This window comes from Vidua chalybeata, chromosome 3 (genome assembly GCF_026979565.1).
Source record: "Vidua chalybeata isolate OUT-0048 chromosome 3, bVidCha1 merged haplotype, whole genome shotgun sequence".
Taxonomy (NCBI): Eukaryota; Metazoa; Chordata; class Aves; order Passeriformes; family Viduidae; genus Vidua; species Vidua chalybeata.
In genome coordinates, this window is record NC_071532.1 from 41,894,364 (window position 1) to 41,916,623 (window position 22,260).

General features: G+C 41.5%; 1 protein-coding gene across 2 annotated transcripts in view; it reads right to left on the minus strand.

Moving 5' to 3' along the window:
• PGBD5 (piggyBac transposable element derived 5) overlaps positions 1-22,260 on the minus strand; it is a 60,898-nt gene that overhangs the window by 25,103 nt on the left and 13,535 nt on the right. For both annotated transcript variants that reach the window (XM_053938368.1, XM_053938369.1), the window contains 2 exons: positions 9,800-10,227; positions 2,998-3,132 (listed from right to left, as the gene is read on the minus strand). In XM_053938368.1, coding sequence (XP_053794343.1) covers positions 2,998-3,132; positions 9,800-10,227 — 563 coding nt within the window. The remainder of the gene's footprint in view (positions 1-2,997; positions 3,133-9,799; positions 10,228-22,260) is intronic.

Consider the following 22,260-nt stretch of genomic DNA (forward strand, 5'->3'; position numbering starts at 1 on the left):
AATAGAGACTGCATTTTAGGGGGATGCAGTGGTGACCCAAGGAGACCTGCTTCAGCTTCTAACAGCACAGGAATGGCAAGAAGAGAAGAAAGCTGAGGAGGGAATGGTGATGCCCTCTGTCTTCGGGAAGAAGATGATCTCTGTTCTTGGACCCTTGGCCCCAGGGGAAAATGGGGGGGACTGTAGTCCCAAGATGAGAAGCTGAACCGTTGTATCTTTTGGTCCATGGCAAAGCATCCTTAAAGGAGCCCTATGAGCAGTCTGTCCATGCACGGTGGTGAGAGCACTGTGACATGGAAAGGAGAGTGTCACACTGGCAGATTTTCTCCGGGCGGTTGCCATGTGTGACAGGGAAACACAGGAGGTGGCAACTGTGTTTCCTGGGGGGGTCTGTGGTGCAAGAGAGACTTCTCTCTCCCTTGATAGCTTGAGTATTGATTATCTGAAGGGTGGTAATTTGATCAGGAATCCCGGGTGATGTTTCATGGTGGGTGTTTTAGGAATTGGGAGGAGGAGGGGTGTTTTAAAAGGTCTTCATCCTGGATTTAGTTTATGTGTTTTCTGTAGTAGTAGTAGTTTAATAAAGTTTTTTTTTCCCCTTTTTTTATTAAGCTTGGGCCTGCTCTGCTCTGTTCCTGATAACATCTCACAGCATTTATTTGGGGAAGATGCATTTTCATGGGGGTGCTGGCATTGCGCCAGTGTCAAACCATGACATCATTTTTCATTAGGAAAAACCAACCAATCCTTTTCACCATAGGAAAAGCAGAACACTGGGAAAACTAAGATGTCTCCTCAGATGGAATTTTTTTTAACACCAGGCTTATAATTCAGGATTGGAGGACATTGTTTTTGGCCAGGAGCATCACAGACCTCTTGAGGTTCCTTCTGTCCCTGAAAACCAGTCGTACATAGGTCTCTCCTCTCTTCTGTGTGGGCCTACCTTTTTACAGATACATAGTATTCCATTTTTTGAAACTGAATTATCCTGATTTATGAAGTGTTGATAGCCCTATTTATCTTCACAATGACCTCAATGTCATTGTGTGGAAGCAGTGAGGGAGGGAATTCACCCAGGCATTATTACAGAATATGCATATTTTGAAAGCTTTTCCAACAGTTGGCAAGTGACAGACAAGTCAGTCCTTAACTGTCAGACAAGTCCTTTCTTCATGATGGCAGCTTCACAAGAGATGGAAGGGAAGGTTTACACAATGGGGAAAACATTTGATTTATTTCTCATTTAGATCAATTCTCTTCCTTTGTTTAAAGGAAGGAGAAAAGAAATCAAAACCTGTTTTAATACTCTAAATACACCAAGTAGCCACCAAAAAAGTGCTTTGGATTCTGCAAAATGGCTTGTAAGTGTGACACATAAATTAACATAGCATTTCAATCGTATCACAATTGAAGTTGCCCATCCTCCCCAAATCAGGTTTTTCCATTTTAGTATGAAATTATATTCTTTTTCACTGTTCCCTTGGTCCCTTTCACCAAGTCATTTCAGCATGTTGATAATGACAGCCAAGTCAAGGAATGAAAATAGAAGGCAGCTGGTAAGATAATCCTGGATGTCATCTGGATGCAAGTGAAGCATGAGCATCTAATTCATTAAGGGAGTGGAAGGATTAGGGTGGTGCTGAGCATCTATTCTGTTTAATTTGACATTCCATTAATTTAGTGTCTCAGTGGACAGGACAGGAGGTTCAACATAATTATAGCTCAGAATCTAAAACCTCTGGCATGTCTGAAGACTTACTAGTTTTGTGGCAGTTGGCTGGGGGAAGTGTGGCAAGAGCTGAGCAGACTTTGTGCTCACTGTACCCAATATGCTTCAGTAATAACCTGCATGTAGGATTGGCAAAGTTCTCCTTGGAGATCAAAGACACTGCCTCTGTATAGCAAATGACTTTCCAAGAGCTTTGAGAGCAGAAACTTCCAAGGAGGCTTCACAAGGTGAGTCTATTTTGTATCAGACAAAATAGCTGCTTTAAAACCTAGATGGAAGAGGTAGGATCCTAAATTTCTTCTCAGAGTGAACAGCATTGCTGAAAATGCAAACCCCTGTTCCCAGTGAGCCTCTTTTCCTGCACAGCTACTCAAACAGTCATGATGATTCACCAGCCAAATCCTGCTCTGAACAAATGTTCAACTGCAGCAAATCCACAGGCCCTGTTCTAACATGTATTCAGACATAGCAAGCAGTGTGCACATCCTACCTCTGTGTACCACCACTCTGGAACACGTGGGACACCACGTTTTCACAGGAGCTCTTGGGAGAAAGAAATATCGGAAAACATCTGCCCCCTCACCTCTAAGCATCAAAATAAATGACCAGATTTTTCAAGGGCTCTCAAAATACATCCGCTATTTGGGGAATCTGAGAATTTGAGAAGATGTTCCCAATGCCTTACAACAATACAAACAAACCCTTTAACATGTCTCTCACTCCAGCTGACATCTCACCTTGAAGTCACATCAGATTTTATTTCTTTGATTGAGAGGTAGATATGTGAAAAGATGTGTAATAGGGGCCTCCACTAATACATTTCTCACAGAAATATTGACATCTTGGTACCATATTGATTTAGTCTATTGGACACCACTGGCTATCACAGGTGCAGTGTTATAGTTATAAGAGAGAAAATCTGACTCATTAAAAATGACAAGTCACAGTACCTAGACATTTAGATAAACTTAGGATATACAAACAGACAGATCTTTTAACTGCATTTCAATGTAATTAGCTGAAGGCTGGCAGCCATACGGACAGTATTAGAGACAGAAACTCTCAGTTAAATCATGCAGCAAACAAAGCATGAGGAACTTGTCATCACTGTCCATCACGTTTTGTATCCGCAGGAGTCAGAGGCATCCTGCATTCAGGCTGCAGCACCCGGCCAGGTAACCAAGAGAAGTGACTGTTACCTTTGGTCCTACAGTACATTTAAGGGCCTTCTGGAACTGAATGAAGACATTTGAAGAGGTAAAACCCACCTGGCAGATGAAACCAGTGGATGAGCATTGCCGAACCCAAAGACTGAACTTCCTCTTTTTCCTCTTGCGCAGCTCCCTCTCTGTACAGGTCGCAATGAAAACAGGATCCTCATCTATCAGGGGCTCATGTAGCACCTGCAAGTGGCAAGAAAAGAGGCAGGGAAAGAAACAGAAGAATATATGATTGCTAAAAAAAAGGTGCTTTAATTGCTTTCAAGGAAATACAACCCTTGCACTGTGCTTATGTGCATCACCCCAAAGAAGCAAACCCACTTTTGTTTGATGCTACCATCAACAAAAAACAAAGCCTGGCCAAGCACACTCCACTATGGATAGCTGCTCTACATGTAATTTGCAAACACTGCAAGGCACAGCTCTCACTTCTTACTTGTCTGCTACAGTTCAACATCCCTCCAAAATGTTGCAGAGGACGGGGCAGGGAGAGTGGATTTTTAGAAGCATTTTACCATACTTCTTCATAAGCTTAATATTGTTTGGTAGAATGTCTTCCACCCAAACATCCCCTTTACAATTTACACCCCTACACTTTACAATTCATTGTAAAGTACATTCCTTGGTTATAGCAAAAGAAAACACATAATAAAGAGAGAGAGAAGTTAAGGAAGAAAAAGATGCTTTCTGCTGCCACTTGAGGAGGTGGTAAAGAGACAGAAAATATTTTTCCTAGCAGCAGCAGCTTTAGGGAAGTCTCTCTTGCCTCAGGAGATGAAAAGGTTGACAAAAGGAGACAAGGATAAACCACCAGAGGCAGGAGTAGAAAAGATAAGTCAGACTGGAGCAAGTAAGGAAGACCTGTGAAAGTGAAGCAGCTTCTGCATTCTGCATCCAGATGATGTAAGTAGTTCCCTGTTCTGTTACACTTCTCTCCATTAATTTGGCAGCAAAACTGAAGTGTGATACTGCTAGGTATCACACTGTGGAACTCACCTATAGAAAAGCACTAGTAGCTCCCCACAGCTCACAGGCAGCTGTGCATAACATACACATACCTGACTGCACAATGTGCAAGTTGTCTAGCAAGCCACTTATGAAAGTACAAAGACTTGCAAACTCTTGAAAGGTCTCAGCTGATGAATGCTGACCAAATTCAGACATGTACATCTAAATCAGAGCAAGTCATTGCAGGCTCCCCTCCTTGTACATGCAGGGAAAGCAGTCCCAGCAGGCCATAATTCCTTGTACCCTTGTAAAGACGTGCAAAATAGTCAGATGGGTTATAATTTAAAGGAGTCTGTTCTTTTCCAGTGACCATCCCTCCAGGAGACAGGCTCAGTTACAGGTATGCAAAGGCTCCCACCCTCAGACAAAGCCTTTCCACACATGCATGTGTGCTACTTTTGTGCACATCTGCACAGTCAAGGGCGGAAATGAGAACAAAGCCGCACTACACCTAGGAGTGATGCTTGTTGGAGAGATGCAGTGGGTGAGTAGTTAAGCACCAGAGATGAGCAGCTGCTGGTCTCCTGAACACAAGATGCTTGCTGAACAGCTCTGTCAGCCCAAAATAGGCACCCGTGCCCTCCCCCCGCAGTGATGGCTGCACAGTCATTTATACGCACTCCACTTCTTAACGACTCATGAAACATTCACAGGACCATCTGAAAGCACTCTTGTGAAATGTTCAAATTATACACCAAAATGCAGATGTGAGCAAGGAGAGCTGCACATAAAGCTATTTGTTCTTCCAGCTGCAGCTGCCCTGTTTCCCTACTGAAGCCACATCTTCCCCTCTCGAGGCCCAGAACAGAACCCTTCCAATCTAAAGGCCATCTGGGGCATTTCCTGCTTCTGCCTCAGAGGATTCTGAACAGCATTTTGAAAATATTAAACTTGCCCTTGTTCGCTTTTGCCTTTCTGCTTCTCAAGTGCAGAGGGAAGGAGCACATCCTTTGGGAAAAGGTTGGATACATGGCTAAGAATTTCTCAGCTTCTGGAAAGGCTCTCTTACCAGCCAGATCCTATTGAGTGGTGTGGTTCCACTGTTATAATCTCCCCTGCTGTAGGATGGAGAGCAGCAGAAAGAAAAGGCTGTATAAGCATCACCTTAGGACATCTTCTAGCCTCTGTCATTAGCTTCTTTCCCTCTGCACCACAGGATCAACTCTCCTTGCAGCAGCTCTACTGCATCCTGTTTACCCTTCACACTCTTTCTGCCTTCTATGACAAAGAAAGGCCTGTCAGCCTTACATCTAGGAAGTGAATCTGAATATTTAAAACCTCTCTCCATCTTCCTGTTCCTCCTGCCCATGCTCAGCCCTGCCTTCCCTCCTTCGTTCCTCTGTATTGAATTTAAATAATTTCTCTATAAGTTCCAACTCAACTTTTGTGAAGAGGGAATAAAAATGTGAACAGGTTAGTGAAAGATCTGCTGTCACTTTAAAGACAAAATGTGGACAGGCAAGGAAAATGAACTTAAAACCCTGGAGCTTCCTTCAGAGGGTAGGGGACAAGGGGTTTTCACCCCTCCACATGCATTCACTGCTTCAACAGCTGTAAAGAACTTTGCAAGCAAGGCAGTGTATGGGCTGTGACTGCCCCTGGCACTGACACAGTGTTTTTAGGACAAAAGCTAGCCCTGTTGCTACTGGCCTATCCTACTAGTTTGTTCACCCTCCTGTATTCTCAGTCTCCCTGCTTTTCCTGTAATCTCAAATCCATCTATTTGCCAAATCCCCATGCAAAGTTATATTTGCTCCCTCTCTATTCCCCATTCTTGCTGTTGCTGCAATACACAATTTTACAGGAGTGAGCTTACCGCCCCCATGGCATATTCCTGTTTCTCATCTTCCTTGATAAAAATCTACTTTCAGGCTTAATTACTCCTACACACATTCCTGGCCACCTCTTCACCATCTTTTTCTCACTCCCCAAGTGCTCCCCACTTCCTATTCTGACTTCCTATGATGCAAGATAGTTTGTGGATTTCTTCATAGAAATTATCTCCATTTTCTTCTCTCAAATTCCCAGTTCAGTTCAGAAGCTCGTCATCTAGTTGCTTTGTTCCTCCTTTCCTTTCCTTCCCTTTTCCTTTTCCTTCCCTTTTCCTTTCCTTTCCTTTCCTTTCCTTTCCTTTCCTTTCCTTTCCTTTCCTTTCCTTTCCTTTCCTTTCCTTTCCTTTCCTTTCCTTTCCTTTCCTTTCCTTTCCTTTCCTTTCCTTTCCTTTCCTTTCCTTTCCTTTCCTTTCCTTTCCTTTCCTTTCCTTTCCTTTCCTTTCCTTTCCTTTCCTTTCCTTTCCTTTCCTTTCCTTTCCTTTCCTTTCCTTTCCTTTCCTTTCCCCTTATCCCTGATAGATCTACCTGCCAAACTCTTTGTTCTCCCCTCAATATGTATTTGCAGGCCAAGTGTTGCAAAGGCAAGACTCCAAGATGGGACTCCATCAATTGCTCTGTCTCACAATATCTTTCACTCACAGAACAAAACAGCCACTGTCAGGAGTGCCTTTCTGTCTTCTCCATTTTAGACCATTTCCAACGCTCTTTCCACACCAAAATTCCACCCATCCTCTCTCACCAAACAGGCTTGTAGAATCCAAACAGGCTTGTAGACAAAGCCCTGAATCACTAAGTCTTTTGTACTTGGAACTCCTGGACTCCATATAGTTAGATAATGACCCAACATATCTGGGAAACTTCTCCCCCTCAGCCCTCCACAACACAGGCTGTCTCTTCAGCCTTCAGCCTCTTCTCTTCTCCTGTCTCTTGGAGAAGCTGCCTCAGCTTGCCTTGTCTCTGGCTTTTGGTGTATACCATCCAGTTGCAGAGGCCCCTTGGTAACTGTGTCTGGATGCACAGTCAGTCATTTCCTACTGCAAGACTAGCTTGTGCTTCTGCCTCTCTGCTCCAAAGCTCCTCCTGTCTAATCTAAATTCTCTTGCTGGTGTCTGACATCTCTGCTTGCATATCTAGCTGCCAGTTCTGATTCCATTATGTTGCATTTGAGAACATCTCCCTTCCCTTAAGAACCCCTCAGTATTTCCTTTTTTGGTCATTGTAGATGTCCCTCTCCTCCTGCTGCAGATATCACTGGCTAGTGAATTTGAATGTCAGTCTTTATCTCCTACTTGCAAAATCTCCTCAGCTAGGCAATGCCTGTATTTTCTATGCTTTCTGAGTAAGAGCTCTAAAATGGCACTCATTTTAGAGTAACAACCCACCCACCCAGACAAGTTTACATCAAAAACCCACAACCATCCTGCAACAGTTTTATTTTTACTCAACATAAGGCAATCTTCTCCTACAGACTGCTGTTGGAAAGCCATTTTCCTAGTCCATCACACTGACCACATCACTTTTCTTTATTTCTCTCTCATAGTTCTTCTCCAGTATATCAGACATTTTCTTTCTCTTCTCATTTTCAAAGTCCTGCTTGGCCTATCCACATTTTACAGATCCTCTTTGCCATCATTCAAAGGTTAACTCTGAACCCCAGTGGAGCCATGATTCCATGCTCCTCTGCCCATTTGTTCAGTCATCAATCAATCCTCTTAAAAAACAAAAAAGTCAGCTCTTACAGCACTCCATTACCATTAGGTAATTTAAAAATAGCAATGAAGTTTCATCATTTTCTGTTGCCAAACTCTCCCTAAAATCTGGCTTCATGAAAGAATCAACTGGCCAAGAGCTATAGGACAACAGAAATTTACCTTGCTATTCAGTATTCTTATTGCTCCTCTGTCTGTCTTTCTCTTGCTTGATGTCTTATACTTGGCCAGCATTCTCTGAATATTTATGTATTTGTGTCACACTCACAGAAGCTCTAAGACAGAATGATTCTCATTTGGGACCAGCACCCTCAACTCCTAAAGAATCATTTTGAGAACAGGAAAACTGAAATATAGAGGTACAGCACAAGCAAAGTCTTACGATACCTTAAGCAACAAATCTGAACTTGGGATTTCAGGTATCACTGATCACAGAAACCTGGGCCCTCCTCTCCAACTGGCTTTCAGAGGCAGAACTTCCAAAAGCCCATCTAAGTGGTTCTTTCCCCTCATCTTTCCATTTGTTTTAATGCAACTGGCTTATTATTTTTAATTATTACTGGTATTTCTCACTGAGCATTCTGGGTTTGATGTATACTGCAGTCTGCATTCAAGCCAATTTGCAGGGAGAGGTCTTTCCTACTGTTTTGAGCAGATGGGGTCCTCATTTCTTGAGACAGGTAGTGTGCTGCCCTAACTGATGGCACCCAGGAGGATGTCATGCACAAGGCTCCTTTCAGGAGGAGGCCTGGAACACCCCCTAGAAGCCGACTGGAGCTACGCTAGGGTATTTTTAACAACAGATTCAAAACCTTATTCTTTCTTACAGAGTTATTTTTGAAGTATTTTAGTGCTTTTTGTTCCACTCAATATCACTGAAACATGCTGCATAGAAATCACTGACGTAAACACTGACAAAAGGAGCAGAGAATTGGAGAAGGAAGGAAGAAAATGGGGTAGTCTCTACTTCTTCCCCCTTATTTTTTTTAAGTAGCATCTCCTTACCAAGCTCAGGATAATAATACATTTTGCTTGTAAAGATTTAGATGTTTTGCCACTGCAAACAGGGTGCTGAGATTTTGTCAATTCAGCCTTGCTTGGGATGGGGAATGGGAGAAGAGATACACATGCAAATAAAATCTTATCCTTTAATGGATTTGCACTCACAGTATGTGCCACAGCACATCATTATAAGCACTTGCATTAGACACAGTGATCAATTTCTGAAGCCTTTATCTTCTGCCTATTGAAGTCAGCAGCCATAAGGATTAGATTTCATATTTTGAGGGAGCTCAGTCCCAACAGTTCCACATTTCTCACTGCCTGTTTTGTCTTAATGGAAACATACCTTGCATAGCTTAGTGAGAACACTCCTCCCTCCTCCCTTCTCTACCTTAACAGCTTTTTAGGCAGCTGTGTTCTCATGGGTTATATAGGTATGATTTTTATTGTCTATAAAATAAACTGTAATCACTTGCCATTTATTTTAGGCACACTTCAATGAATGTGTAGCATCTATGCCTTCATTAATTTTGTGAAGTGGGCAAAAATGGGATCCTTCAGAAGGGAAAGAGGAAGAAAAAGAGGACTATGGACACAACACCCTTTCCAAATGCCTAAGTTGAAATATTTATATTTTGGAAATAGAGAATTGATTGAAAAGTTGTATCAAGCAGTAACATATTTCATGCTTATTCCTTTTTCTTTCCAGATTTCTGAACACGACCAGTAGCAACAGCTTAAAAAGCAGATAATTTGTATTGAACTAAGTTTAAATAGATTATGACGAATATTAAAAGATTTTCACCTGTCCCCCTTTCCAGTCATGAGGAAGTAGCAGTGTTACTGGACCATACAGCAAGCACCTACTGCTAAGATCAGGGACAGTCACTCTCAAACTCCTCCATCCAACTCAGCCGGCTTCCCTCCAGCCCAGCTGCACCAGCTCTGCCCTTTCCACCCTTGCACAACCTGCAACCTCCCATCCTCAGGACAGCAAAACCTACTGGTGGCCAGCCTCACTGAAAAATGTCCAGGCTTGTTTAGGTCACTAAAGCAAACAGCTCCAGCTCAGAGAGCACCATTCCCACTGAAACCTGTTTGGTGCCTGCACTGACAGACACGGATAAGCACTTGCACAGGACAGGGCTGCTCTCTCTCTTGCTTCATGGAGGCACTGCAGCACAGCTGCACACTGGGAAGCCCCAGCTTTCCCCAGGCAGCTGTGCTGTGCACTTTCTGTCCCAGTGAGACAACCAGAGTGCACAGGTCAGATGTTCCCTCCAACGGCTTAACTCTTACCTGGGCTTGTGAAGGTCTGAAAGCAGAGTCAAAGCCATTCTGCAGAGAGTCCAGAAAAGGCTGGATTTTGTAGAGGCTATGCGTTGTCTGGCTCGAGCGGAAGGCCACAATGTGGAAGTACTTCAGAATCTTCTCAAACCTTGATTGTGTCATGATAAGTGCAATGCTTTTGTTGCTGTAGAAGCCGCTGCTCCAGATGCTGAGAACAGACTCACAGTGGTGGATGCTGGTTGATATCATGTAGCCTAAGAAGGCCTTCATTTCTATCAAGGTGACATCAATCCAGGCATCGTCACTACCAAACCTCTCCTGGTATTTCTTTGCATACATATTGGTTTGGACCACCATATTCTTTAGTACATTGTCAGGGACAAAGAGCTGAAAAAAGTCCATGGCACTGGCAGTCAGGGGCATTTTTCGTGTTGGACCTAGGATAAAAGAAGGAAAGATAGGCACACTCCTGATCACCTCGAGGCACATCCAGCACCAGAAATTAAAAGCATGATTAATTTTCTCATGCAAATGATGGCATGTACCCATTGCCTGACAGACTTCATCAGGAAATTTCCCCTCGCCCCCATATTCTCCCTCCTGTATGATACTATACACTATGAAAAGTTCCTCCCTCTGCTCTGCACACTCATTACTTTGCAGCATGGTGGCCTTTGCCGTGAGACAAGCAGGCATTTTATTTCTCCATTTACATAATATCTGCAACTTTTGTCCTCAGCAGCTTTGGACTCTTTCTGGATAGTCTTTTATTTATCCATATGCATGTCAAAGCAGTGCCTTCCTCCAAACAGCCCAGAAGGACAATATGAGTTCTCCAGAGACAGCACTGCCCTCATCCCAGATGACATAATTCCTAGGCTCTATAACTTGATCCCACCTTTTCTCCTGTACCTCTAATTCCTGCCTAATTCATTGTCATAATTCTGTGACTTTCATATCTGGCCCTGCTCCACACAGAGTCATATAATGGTCTACATGTTTTTGAGTTTTGTGCCTCTGCCACCACATTGGAGTTTTATTATGCAGTCTGATATCCCCAAGAAAGCACATTACCAGAACAAGTCACAGCTACCATGTGGCTAGTGTCACGCACTATAATGCATGCAGTGGTCCTCTTCCTCCCATGATGTAATAAGCCTTGCAGTCCCATCCTGTGATTACTCTAGCATTTCACTGATCTTGCACTTTCTCTGCCAGTTTCAACTACTCCATAAGAGGAGGGAGATAAAAACAAAAAGGAGGCTCTAAGGGCTGGCAGCACTGTATGAGTGTTACAAGATCAGCCAGTCAGACACCAGATTACACTAAACTGAATTAGGAAAATCAAACCCACAATACCAGGGATGCAGACACTAGTATTTACAGCCCACTCTCCTCTAATCCCTCCCACAAACTAACCAAGCTCCATTCTAAAAGCAGTAGTTTTCATGCTTGCACCTTGTGGTAGTGTTTTAGTTGCCAGGTAAGGGCAGGGAACATTCTCTATTCTACAGAAGCAGTGAAAACCAATACCCTGAGAGGAGCAGCCTCTTCAAACCTAGCAGACAGGGGAGCACTTAAAAGCAGCTCTATACCCCTGTGAAAAAGACAGTGTCATGGGTATAATCTCAAACCAAGAGCTGGATCCAAGAAATACTGCACCTTAGTCCAGCAGCCTTCAGCCCTGGGACTGTGTGAAACACTCCTCCTAATCAAAAGGAGAAGGCATGCAGCTTCTTATTTGGTGTTCTGCCCAACAAGAGCAAGTCTTTCTTGCACTACAGGGCTGTCTGGATCTCAGCATCAGCTCTCCCAGCTGCATCAGAGCATGAGATTGACCATTCCACAACCTGGCTCTGCAATGATCCACTAGCACATTGCTCAGGTCGCATTCTCCAGTACCCTTGTATCTCAGTTCACATTCCTAGTTACAGCAACTACAACTACAGCTTGCAGAAATTTTCCACGAAACAGAACTACAAGGAATTACACAAATACTGTGGTTGGACTTATTCATAAGCCTTAATGTTTGGGTGCACTCTGGTGAACTCAAGCTACTAGAAGGACAGAAAAAATAGCATCAAGACTTTGAAACAGTAAACCTCCAGATTGCAAAGAATGCCAAAAAACACTGGACATATTTTTTAATAAGTGCAGTGGGAAAAAAAAAATCTATTTAAAGATTACTTTCAAATTCTAATTTGTGAGATTGAGAAACTTCCAGTTGAAAGCACATTCCTCTATATTGTAAGACCAGAAGAAATAGCCTTGCACAAACCATGTTTTGGTAAAGACAGAAGAGAAAATTTCAGTTTAAATGATAAAATATTTTCATTATCAAGTGAAAACTATGGGGCTAGAATAGATATATTTACTTCACCTTAAGTGCTAGTGCAATAATAAAGCTGCTTAACAAATGTTTTCTTCTTTTGATCAGGAGGTTTATTTTCTGCTAGCACTGGCTTGACTGTTATAACTCATAAAGATGCTCTATGCATGACTCTGTATCTTCATTCTTCCCCATAACTTAATCAAGTTTTTATATTCTATGGTAGGTATGGCTTTTTGATAACAACACATGGAACAGAGTGTATTCCTAGTTATAGATGAAATCTTGAGTAACTATTGAACTCAACTCCAGTGCTCAGGCAATCTTCCAGGTAGCACATATAGTTTTAAAATACCTGGCTTCAGAAGCAGAAGCTGAGAGTAGGGGTAATGTTATAAATCTTGTTTACAGCAAACAAGAATTCATAAAACATTAAGTCTTACAAAGTGAAATATGTTCATCTTGAGACTCTTGGATATGGACAATAGGTACATGCTGGACTCTACAGGGAGGTAAGAGCAGTCAGAAGCACAAAAAATGTGATTTTGGTGTAATTAAATTTTCAGCAACTGCACAAGTTTACCTTGATAAGTGATAATGGAAACCTGCCAGGTATACGGGATACAATAATCCTTCCTTACCCAGCAGTCCTGCTCCAGACACAGAGAACCTGCTACCTCCTCTCCTTCCTGAAATAAATATACAAGCTTTGTATCTCATTGGTCATGCAGAACCCACACAGCTCTAAAAAAGCAAGCTCAATCACTTTCTGACTCAAACATCAACATAATTGTTGATTAAATAAAATTATGAAAGCTCCTCTATAATCTCATTGTTTTAAAAAACAGCCTTTATTGGCAAAGTGAGCACAACTGATTCATAATTTACTGATATGCAATATAACAAGAGCGACATTGAATTTCAGTAGGAAAAGAAGTGAATTTTTAACATGAATTTAGTTTTGCATAGTTAACAACCAGCCTAAAATATTTAAATATGACTTTCTAAATACACAAATATATCCCCTAGAGAGAGCCAACTGTCTGCATAGGGAACTTAAATAGCTAATTTGTACTTTTACAGGATTTTTACATTGACTTAAATGGCACTTACCCAGAAAATACTGATATGAAGAGTTCAGTGTTTCATACATGCACTGTTTAGCTTTCAAAGCTTTACTCAGACAAATGAAAGAGTGGCTTTGCCTAGTTGTCCATTCTCAGAATGATTATAGAATTATGACTGTAAAATTCAGATTTTTCTCTCTCCTCTGCTATAGAGTGTTTGCATGGAGAATATATTTACTTTCATAGGGTTTCTTTCAAAGCCAGTCAGGGTTTCCAATACAAATTACAGAGACAAACTGCAAAAGCGCTCTTGGAATGTCTGAATATGCAGCCAGACCCAGTATTCCATGCACAGTCAGGACAGGGACAGAGCTCTACTGAGTAACCTCTGATTGCGCAGCACACATGCCAGCACCAGAACTTTGGGCTTGCTCCAAGTGACCTTGCAGGATGTGGAAAATAACAAACAACTTCTGTTATGATACAACCTACACACACAAGCTCTTCTTCCTTCTCACTCTGTCTGCCAGCAAGAACTTGCTTGTGCAATCCACAGCAACCACCTTGCAAGTCATTACTGCTATTTTGACTAGTTGGTTCCATTTTCTCTTTTGCACTCAGAAGGAATGTCTCCCACAAAGAGACATCTCCATTTGTAAGAATAGTCTCAAAATAAATGAAAAAAACTAAGCATGAAAAGCCATTTGTGTGTCTGTACTGGCGATCCGACTGTGAAGCAAAAGCTGGCACCTTGCCCCCGGAGTGTGTGCATTGCAGAGCCGGTTTTGGCTCAACTCAGCTCAGGGCAAACTGCAGATGCCTTGCTGGCTCTGATGTCTAGCAAGAGAGCAGGCTGCACACTCAACTTCTCAGCAAACATACCCACTGCAGAACACCCAGAACAATTTAAGAAAAACTTCAGGTGGAACTTCAGGCAGCCCCTGCATGTCGTCCTACAATCTCTGGTCTTTTCTCTTGGATGGGACCCCACTGGTCACATTCTTCCCCCTGCTTCATTTCCCTTTCTAGTCTTCCTTGCTGAGCAACACATTAGGAACAAAATAAGAATTCCAAGTGAATGAAATGCTTTTTCCTTACTTAACTGGTTTGCAGAATTAAGTCATTTGAGAGCATTTTTAAAAGGTTTATGTATCCTTTCCCATTTTTTTATGTTCCAAGTACCAACCTGTAATTTAGTAGCTCAGAGTTCACAGACTCAGAATACGGGATGGACAATAGACAGAAAGTTTCAAAACGCAGTGTAACCTATCAGTGCTTACAACATAGCATACAAATCTTAAGAAGGTCAAAAGCATTGTTATTTTGGGCAGGATAAATCAGATATGTAAGGAGAATATGCAGTGAAATAAAGTTCTTTTGCTTTGCTGCGCAAAAGAGACTGCTCTCATTCAAACTGCAATCGAGGCCCACAGTAAAATATCCCATTACTCTGACAGGCCCAGGTGTTACCCTATGTATAATAACCCAAATTGCATGGTGTGTAAAGCCTTGTGCAGAGCTATCACAGCTAACTTTGAAATTAATGCAACTTCATTAACAGCTTGGCAGACCCCAATACTCCCAAATCAGAAACAGGAGTGATAGAAGTATCAGCTCAAGAATTTAGAAGTCATTTCATTGTCTTCTTTAAGGAAAAATCTAACAATTTATAGCCACCCATGAGAATAGCACATTCAGCATATAATATACATACCTAAGAAAAATCAATCCAGAAACTTTTTTTTTTGGCCATTGGGAAATACTTTCTCCTCCAACATATGGTACAGTCTTCAAAAACCAAGGTTTAAGAAGCCAATTAATTCCTTTTTCCTAAGTCCAAGCAATTAGAGACTGTTTTATATTCCTGACAAGTTGCCTTTGCAAAAGTGCACATGATTTTTGAGTCTTATTTAGAGAACATAAAAAGATGCTGACAGAAGCCTTTCGTCAGAAAATACTCATCAATCAAAAAAATCATGATGTCTTTATGGAAGGTGTCAATTAATGAAATATGACAGACAGTTAAAACAATTTCTCATATTTTTCAATGTGTAGGGAGCATTATATAGAGCTAAAAAATAAAAAAAGGCAAGAAAGCAAAAAATTATGTTTTAGTATTTCCCAAGTGAATATTTTTCAGAATTTCTGTTCACACTAAGTTTCTTCATGTAACCTTTAGAAGCACTGGAGCTTATCTGGCTTGCCAGAATATCAGTCTTCATACCAGCTCTATTCTTAATGGCCTGGAAATGTACATCAGACCATCCTCAAACCATAGCCGGTTTGACAGCATTATGACAAGCCTGTCAAGACAGCTTGAAGTAAGTTCACTTAATTATTTTCTAAGATTTATTCCAGTTTATTTCAGAGACTGCTGTCCTGTAGGAACTGGCCAGCAAGTATCCAGGTTTTTAGGATATTATGCTGCATGTTTTTGTTCATCTTCATTAGAAAAAGTTACCAAAGCTTCAGTGGCAGGCCTACTTTGCTAAGTCAAAGGCATCATCCTAATTTATACCAGCTGTGATTCTGACCAATATATTGAGTGAGTAGATGTCTGCACCTGTTATTTTCATAGACAAATCTTAGCTTCCTTTAGGGACTGCCTTGCACAAGAATTCAATATAAATGATGAAAACATGATCCATACTGTGGCACTGCTTAGAGATGAGAGCCAACTTAGGAGGAGGCAATTTAAAAAGTCAACGACACCCAGGCAGGCACTCTGGGCTTAGAAAGAAGAAACTGGACATAGTCCTTCCAAAGATGGTACTTTTTGTAGATTATAAGGGCTCACTCTCAGCAGCCCATGCTTCTGGGTAAGTTTTTGCAAGGTCACCTTTACAGAAATTTACTTTGCACCCTTGTATGGGTGCTCAGTAGCCACACTTCTGCTCTACATTTAGTTTCAGTAAGTCTATTCCAAGCTATTTAGTAAAGCATGATTTACCTGCACTCTTCCAACCTTATAAATAAGCCTTTGACAATGCCTCCATGTCTGCACATAATAACCATAGTAAAAAAATTGTACCAAACAGCTTCTCCTTGTACCAAAGGTCGCTTTCTCTTTCCTCCCCGGCATTAAAAAGGATTGTTTTCTTCACAGCGTCAGCAATAAAGCGATCCACAGACTGCAGTCTGACTTTTATCCATAGAGAGCATTAAGAGCTGTGTCTAGAAGCAATCCAAGGACAAATGAAAGTGGACTGAAAACCAGAACAGAGCTCCTCTGTGCTGACTCTGGTCCTAAGAGTCCCTGGCCTCCCCAGCAAGCAGCACTGAGTTAGTGAAAAATTAAATAGAGAACTTATTTAGAAAATCAAACAGTAAAATTAATGAAGTATTTAGCAAACTAAGGAACTTCCTGCAATTCAGCTTGTTTCCATGCTGTGTACTGGATCCAGACTGTCATTCAGCTTTCTTAAGCATTATAGCAAAACCCATGAGCATCAAGTGTAGTAGGCAAACCTGGCATAGGTCAGGGATGAGTAATGCACTGTTCCACCAAAGACAGTCTCCTCCCCTGATGAGGTAGTGACCTTCCAAAGCCTGGGGTAATAATGAAGGCACCCTGCCCATTCCTCCTTCATACTGCCGTGTGCTGGCACTTCAGCCTGCAAAAGGTAAAGAACTTCATTGGGGCATTGAGACTGGGTTACCAAGGGTAAATAATTTTGGCTGTCACTCAGTAGATTACCTTGTGTGATAAGACACTGTTGAAGAACAACTAAATTTTGAGGCATTTTCAAGAGACCAAGCAGACAGGTCTTACACCTTTCTCATTGATCAAATGTATGCTGTACCACCAACAGCACTGGTCTGAGAATGAGAACGTGCCAGACATGTTGTGGCAGTCTTCCATGGAAGCGTGCTTTGTTGTAGATTTAAGCCATGGCAAAAAACTGTCTAATTAAGAGAGTATTTCTTTGTGTTTACAATCATGTTTTAAAGCTACAAAGTTTTCAAGCTGTGACAAGTACAAAGAATAAACAGCCCACTGCAGCTCATGTTGACACCTTTAATTATATACTTAATTTCTGTGGTGAGATCTTGCAATCGACCAATCACCATTTTCCCAACATCCAATAAAATCTCCCAAAACACTGGTACAAGGTCTTAGGGTTAAAATAATTTCCAAAAGCCAAAGACCCTAAAGCAGCAGAGTCAAAGCTGAAGTAGTACTGTATTGTGTCAGTTTACATAATTCTTTGCACATTATTTGGCTGTGGGACTGCATATGCTCCTCCTCAGGGGAATTCCTGTTCCACAGCTTCCATGGCTGATAGTCCATTGGGCTCTTTTGCTACTGTAGTTTTCTATTAACATTTTACTGCACTGCTCCTGGCAGCCCAGCTGACACTGGGCACATCTAGCAGATTAGAGATGACCACTGATGTGCTGACTTCATACACCACCTGTAATACAGCTTTTACAAGACCATGTAGCAGCTACACATCTGTCTGTGGGCACAGCTGTGCACATTTATGAAATAACTGTACAAAGCAGCATGGATAGTTTTATGTTAGCACAACTGCCATTACCAGCAGGGTGACCTTCATAGCTAAATCCCAGGAGACTGCTTTGGGATGGTTCCATGGGGGGACTCCTCTCCTGCACTGGCAACTCTCACAGGTACAATCCCACCATCTCATCTTTCTTTCCCAGGCTCCTGGTTTGTTCTAGTACACACTGGTCACAAATACCATTACTCCCATGCAACTTGCTCCTTTCCAGAAATTTAAAATAAAAATCCACCTTAAGCATCAGCAATATTTGATGTGAGGACCCTGCCTTGAAAGGTAGGGCTTCTGTGTTTGAAGGAGGGAAAAAAGCCTGATATGTTTCCAAGTAAATCATCAGAATATTTAATTTATCTTTTGTAAATAAAAGTCAGTAAGTCAGTATAAATGACCCAACTAATGAGATGCTGAAAGCCTTCACATCAACTCCTTTACATACAACACACACATATGCCATTGAAAAATGAACCTCCAGTTTTTGAGTAAGTCTCACAAAGAAATGGCTTTCTGTTTTGTTCAACAATTAGTTATTTATGAAAAAAGGAAAAAAAATACAGCAATCAGAAATCCAGACACTTCAGTAAAGCATTGGAGGTAACCTTATAATCCACAAACATTAATATTAATTTCAGTATGGAATCTCCTAAGGATTCATCTCCATCTCACATAAGCTAAGGTATAGTAGGTATAGTACTGGTCTCTGCAAGTGCTTCCCAGCAGCAACAGGCTCTTCTTGGAGAAGACAGGGAGTATTTGTTAGAGTAAGCACATTGCCCCCAAAGTATTCAATGCTACTTCACACAAACAGATGTGAACACCTACTGCAGCACCCACTTGGGAGAGGGTGATCAGCAGGATGATGCTGCAGGTCTTCTAGAGGAGCTCAAAATCTGAATCTGCCAAGAAGGCTGGTGACAGGAGCATGGGGATAATATTCAGGCTTTTTCAAACCTGTTTCTTTTGGGTTGTACCAGTCTCCCTTGGATTTTACTGCTCTCTGTAGGAAAGCATGCACTTGCATTTCTAGGTGAGTTTCATCAACTGCCCAGGAAGAAAAGTCTTCCCTTCTGTCATCACCCCAGATTAAGAGGCAAAGGTGCTCTCATCACTCCATATTGCATCTGCTCTTACACCTACTTCTAAATTTGTAATTCCCTTGCTTTATATTCTCCATGTTCCTCCCCAACACCCTCAAAAATCTTGGGACAAGCCATATGTTGTCTGCTGGTGCATTAGGCTTAAGAGGCAGATGAGAGTCTTAATATTTTCTTAGGACATGTAAGATGCAAAGTGGAGGTCATGTATTTGCAATCCTTGCTAGGGTCAGGACTCCTTTACACATGCATAGTATCACTTTGTGTGCTTTTTGTTTTCTTTTTGATTTTTTATTCCTGCCCCTGTTATTAGACTGTCTTTTTCCATCCTTGCTCTGCCTGCCCTAAGAAGTGACCAGTGCTACAGACTGTCTGAACATCTCAACTCAAAATAGGCAAGCAGTTGGAAAGTTCAGGAAATGACTTCTATATACCATGTACATCAACATGCCTAATCCTCTTACCACATGCAGGATACATGACACACTCCATAGCACTTCAAGCGCATAGGCTTCCTAATTACTCTTATAAATCCACAACTTGCCAGTTTTAAGAAGTCAGTGCACTTCTTCAGCAATTAGGAGTGAAAAAAAAAAAGGCAGTCACAGTCTTTTCCTGTGTAAAATATGGGATTTATTACTTGTACTGCCTGTGTTAACTTCAGGGTGACACAAATGTGTTTACAAGCCACTGTACCCCCTGGAAAGGTTTTCAGGGAGCTGTGTCTGCAGAGAGCAAGCCAGAAACACAACTCAGGGCTAAACAGCGCATAGAGTCAGAGTGGGATGGATCCTCAGTGGCACAGCACTGCTCACTCTCAGCAGCAGCAGCAGTCCCTCAGCAACACAGCACCACTCCCACAACCTCTGCCCAGCTACTGTGTGCAGCCTGCAGAGCTGCTTGGCTGCTTGGCCACTGGCAGCTCCCACCGCAGCCCACACCATGCATGGCAGACACAAGTGCAGCAGGAACCAAGCCACAGAACTAGGTTTGCAAAGGAAAGTATTGTGTACTTTCCCCCACAGCCTTTCAGGGAAGATGCTCTGTTGCTCTGGAGCCAAGTCCACCTCTTCAAACACAGGCTTAGCGTGCTGTATTCTGAGATCAGGCAGGGAAAAAACTGGAGGTCACCAGACAAGCATTGCTTACGAGTAGCCATCCAGAACACCAGATCACAGCTACACTTAGAGGTCAGCTTGTCCAGGCTTCTTCATATGAACCAATAAAAGCTGAAAGATCTCATAAGAATCACTGTAAGAACATAGTTTAGGTTGTAAAAGCAGAAAGTAGCTTGTATTTCTCATCTTGGACCTAGCAGCAAGAAAGATTTCATACAGGAGAGATTTTCAAAGAACTTCATGCTGTGTTCACATTTAAAAAAAAGGGAGCCTCCCACTTCCTAAGCTTTCTGGACCTAACTGCTAAAGTTGGTTTTATATTATAGACAGATTTGTTCCTTTACATGGCCCTTCCAGTTCCTCAGCCATTTGTTACTATGTTCACAAAGCTCTCATTTAAACAACATTTCTTGCCATTAATTCTTTATGTTGACTGCCTCATAAAATTAAGTAAGAGATCTACTGTGAAACTCCATCAGCTTCTTCCATCACCTTTGATACATCTCCTTTCCTGCTCACTGTGAATGGCCCTGAATAGGTAACATTTTACCTTCCACATCAAGATATTTTTACATGCTTCCCTTAAGGTCCAGATTCTATAACCCTCATTGATGTTTTTAGTGGGGGGTAAAAAAAGTCTTCAGATTATTATTAGCAAAACCAGGCCTGGAGTTTTTATAGCCTTGTCTGAGAAAACTCCAAGCCTACTAAGCAAGCTAGAATGTTATTTATTTGGGGAAAAGAGAGAAGACAGAGAAAGCAGGTGAACATACGGCTTTTCATCACAGCTACATCCGGGTCTGGTAGCATCCCTGGCAGAAGGATTCAAACCACTTCACAGAAATTCTCTTTCTGGGTCTGAACTGAAGCAGTTTGGCAGAGCTGGACGCAAATTACCACAGTCCTCCTTGCCAAGATCCAGGTACCATCTGCTTGGCCATACACAAACTTTTACCAAGATCCTTTCATAGGCCTTAGCACAGTGCTTTCCAACGTGGGGTGCTGCACAAGACAACCTACTTGGCTGCAGGAAGAAAACATTTTTCTCAGTTGTTAACAAATAAAAAATTAAAAAATTAAACAGTGTTAATTTCATCTTTATCTCATCCTGGTTTAAATTCTGGTTTTATGTATGCTTTATAATGTACATTAGCACATAATATACATATGTATATATATATGTATATATATATACATATATATATGTATAATGTACATAATATACATAATAATGTATATTAGCACAGTAGTGCAGGTATATAATATAGAAATAAATAAATAAATAAACATAGATTGGGGTACCTGGTGAAAAAACTTCCACTGATAGGGGTGAATGATCAAAAATTATTGGGGAACACTGTCCTAGAAGTCTCCATTAACTGCATTCATGACTAAAGCAGCCTAGCAGATACAGTTCACCCTCTTTTTAGCAGACAGCTGAATGGGTGCTCAAATCCTATAAGCTTCAGTTGATCTACTTGTAGGTTTTATACCAATATAAAAAGGAGTAATTTCCCTTTGTCCTTTGAGAAAACTGTCTTCTTGTAAGAGCAGGGGAGTGGTGGTATCAGTCAGAGGTCCTTCTACATTGGTGTAACACTTCTCATGTTACTCAAGAAACATATCATTCAAGTCATATGTCACATATCACTAAGGTAGTATCACCTATGCATATACTTATATGCATCTCTGGATTCAAAGAATAATGCACTATATTTACATCCCTTGACACTCCCCTTTGAATTTTAATTTGTGTCACTTGCAAATCAAAAGGATGTGTAAGAGCCTTGTGTTTTTCTCTAGCAGAAATAGGTTTCCAGAGCAGACACTCATCTTGCAGTCAGCCATGCAAATTATTAATCCTAAAAGCAAGACTGAGGCTACGATATGTGTCATGGCAGGAAAAAGGGGGAATGTCTTTTTACTACGAAAATCCTTTGTAGTCTATCCTGCAGCCACTTTGTCCTCCCTCCTGGGCCTTATGACCACCACAGATTTTGCTCACTCTTTGCAAATCTTAGCAAGCAAATTAGAACTTAAGTTCTTCTGGAAGCATGGATTTTTCCTTTTGATCAAGGGATTTAATGTTAGTTTCTACCACTCAGATCAGATACCAAACTTTCTGCTGTCATGGCAATATGAAGCAAGCAGGTAGTACTTTCAATAAACATCAAAAGGGATGTCTTTTAAGAATTTTTTGAGGCTATTGTTTGACAATAGTAACCTCTTCTACGGTCTTTTCACTCCAGCCCAGAAGAAACCATTTGAGGCAGATACTTAACTTTAAACTACAGTGATCAAATTATTCTTAGGCATCAGTGCAACACCACCCTGAAGTACAT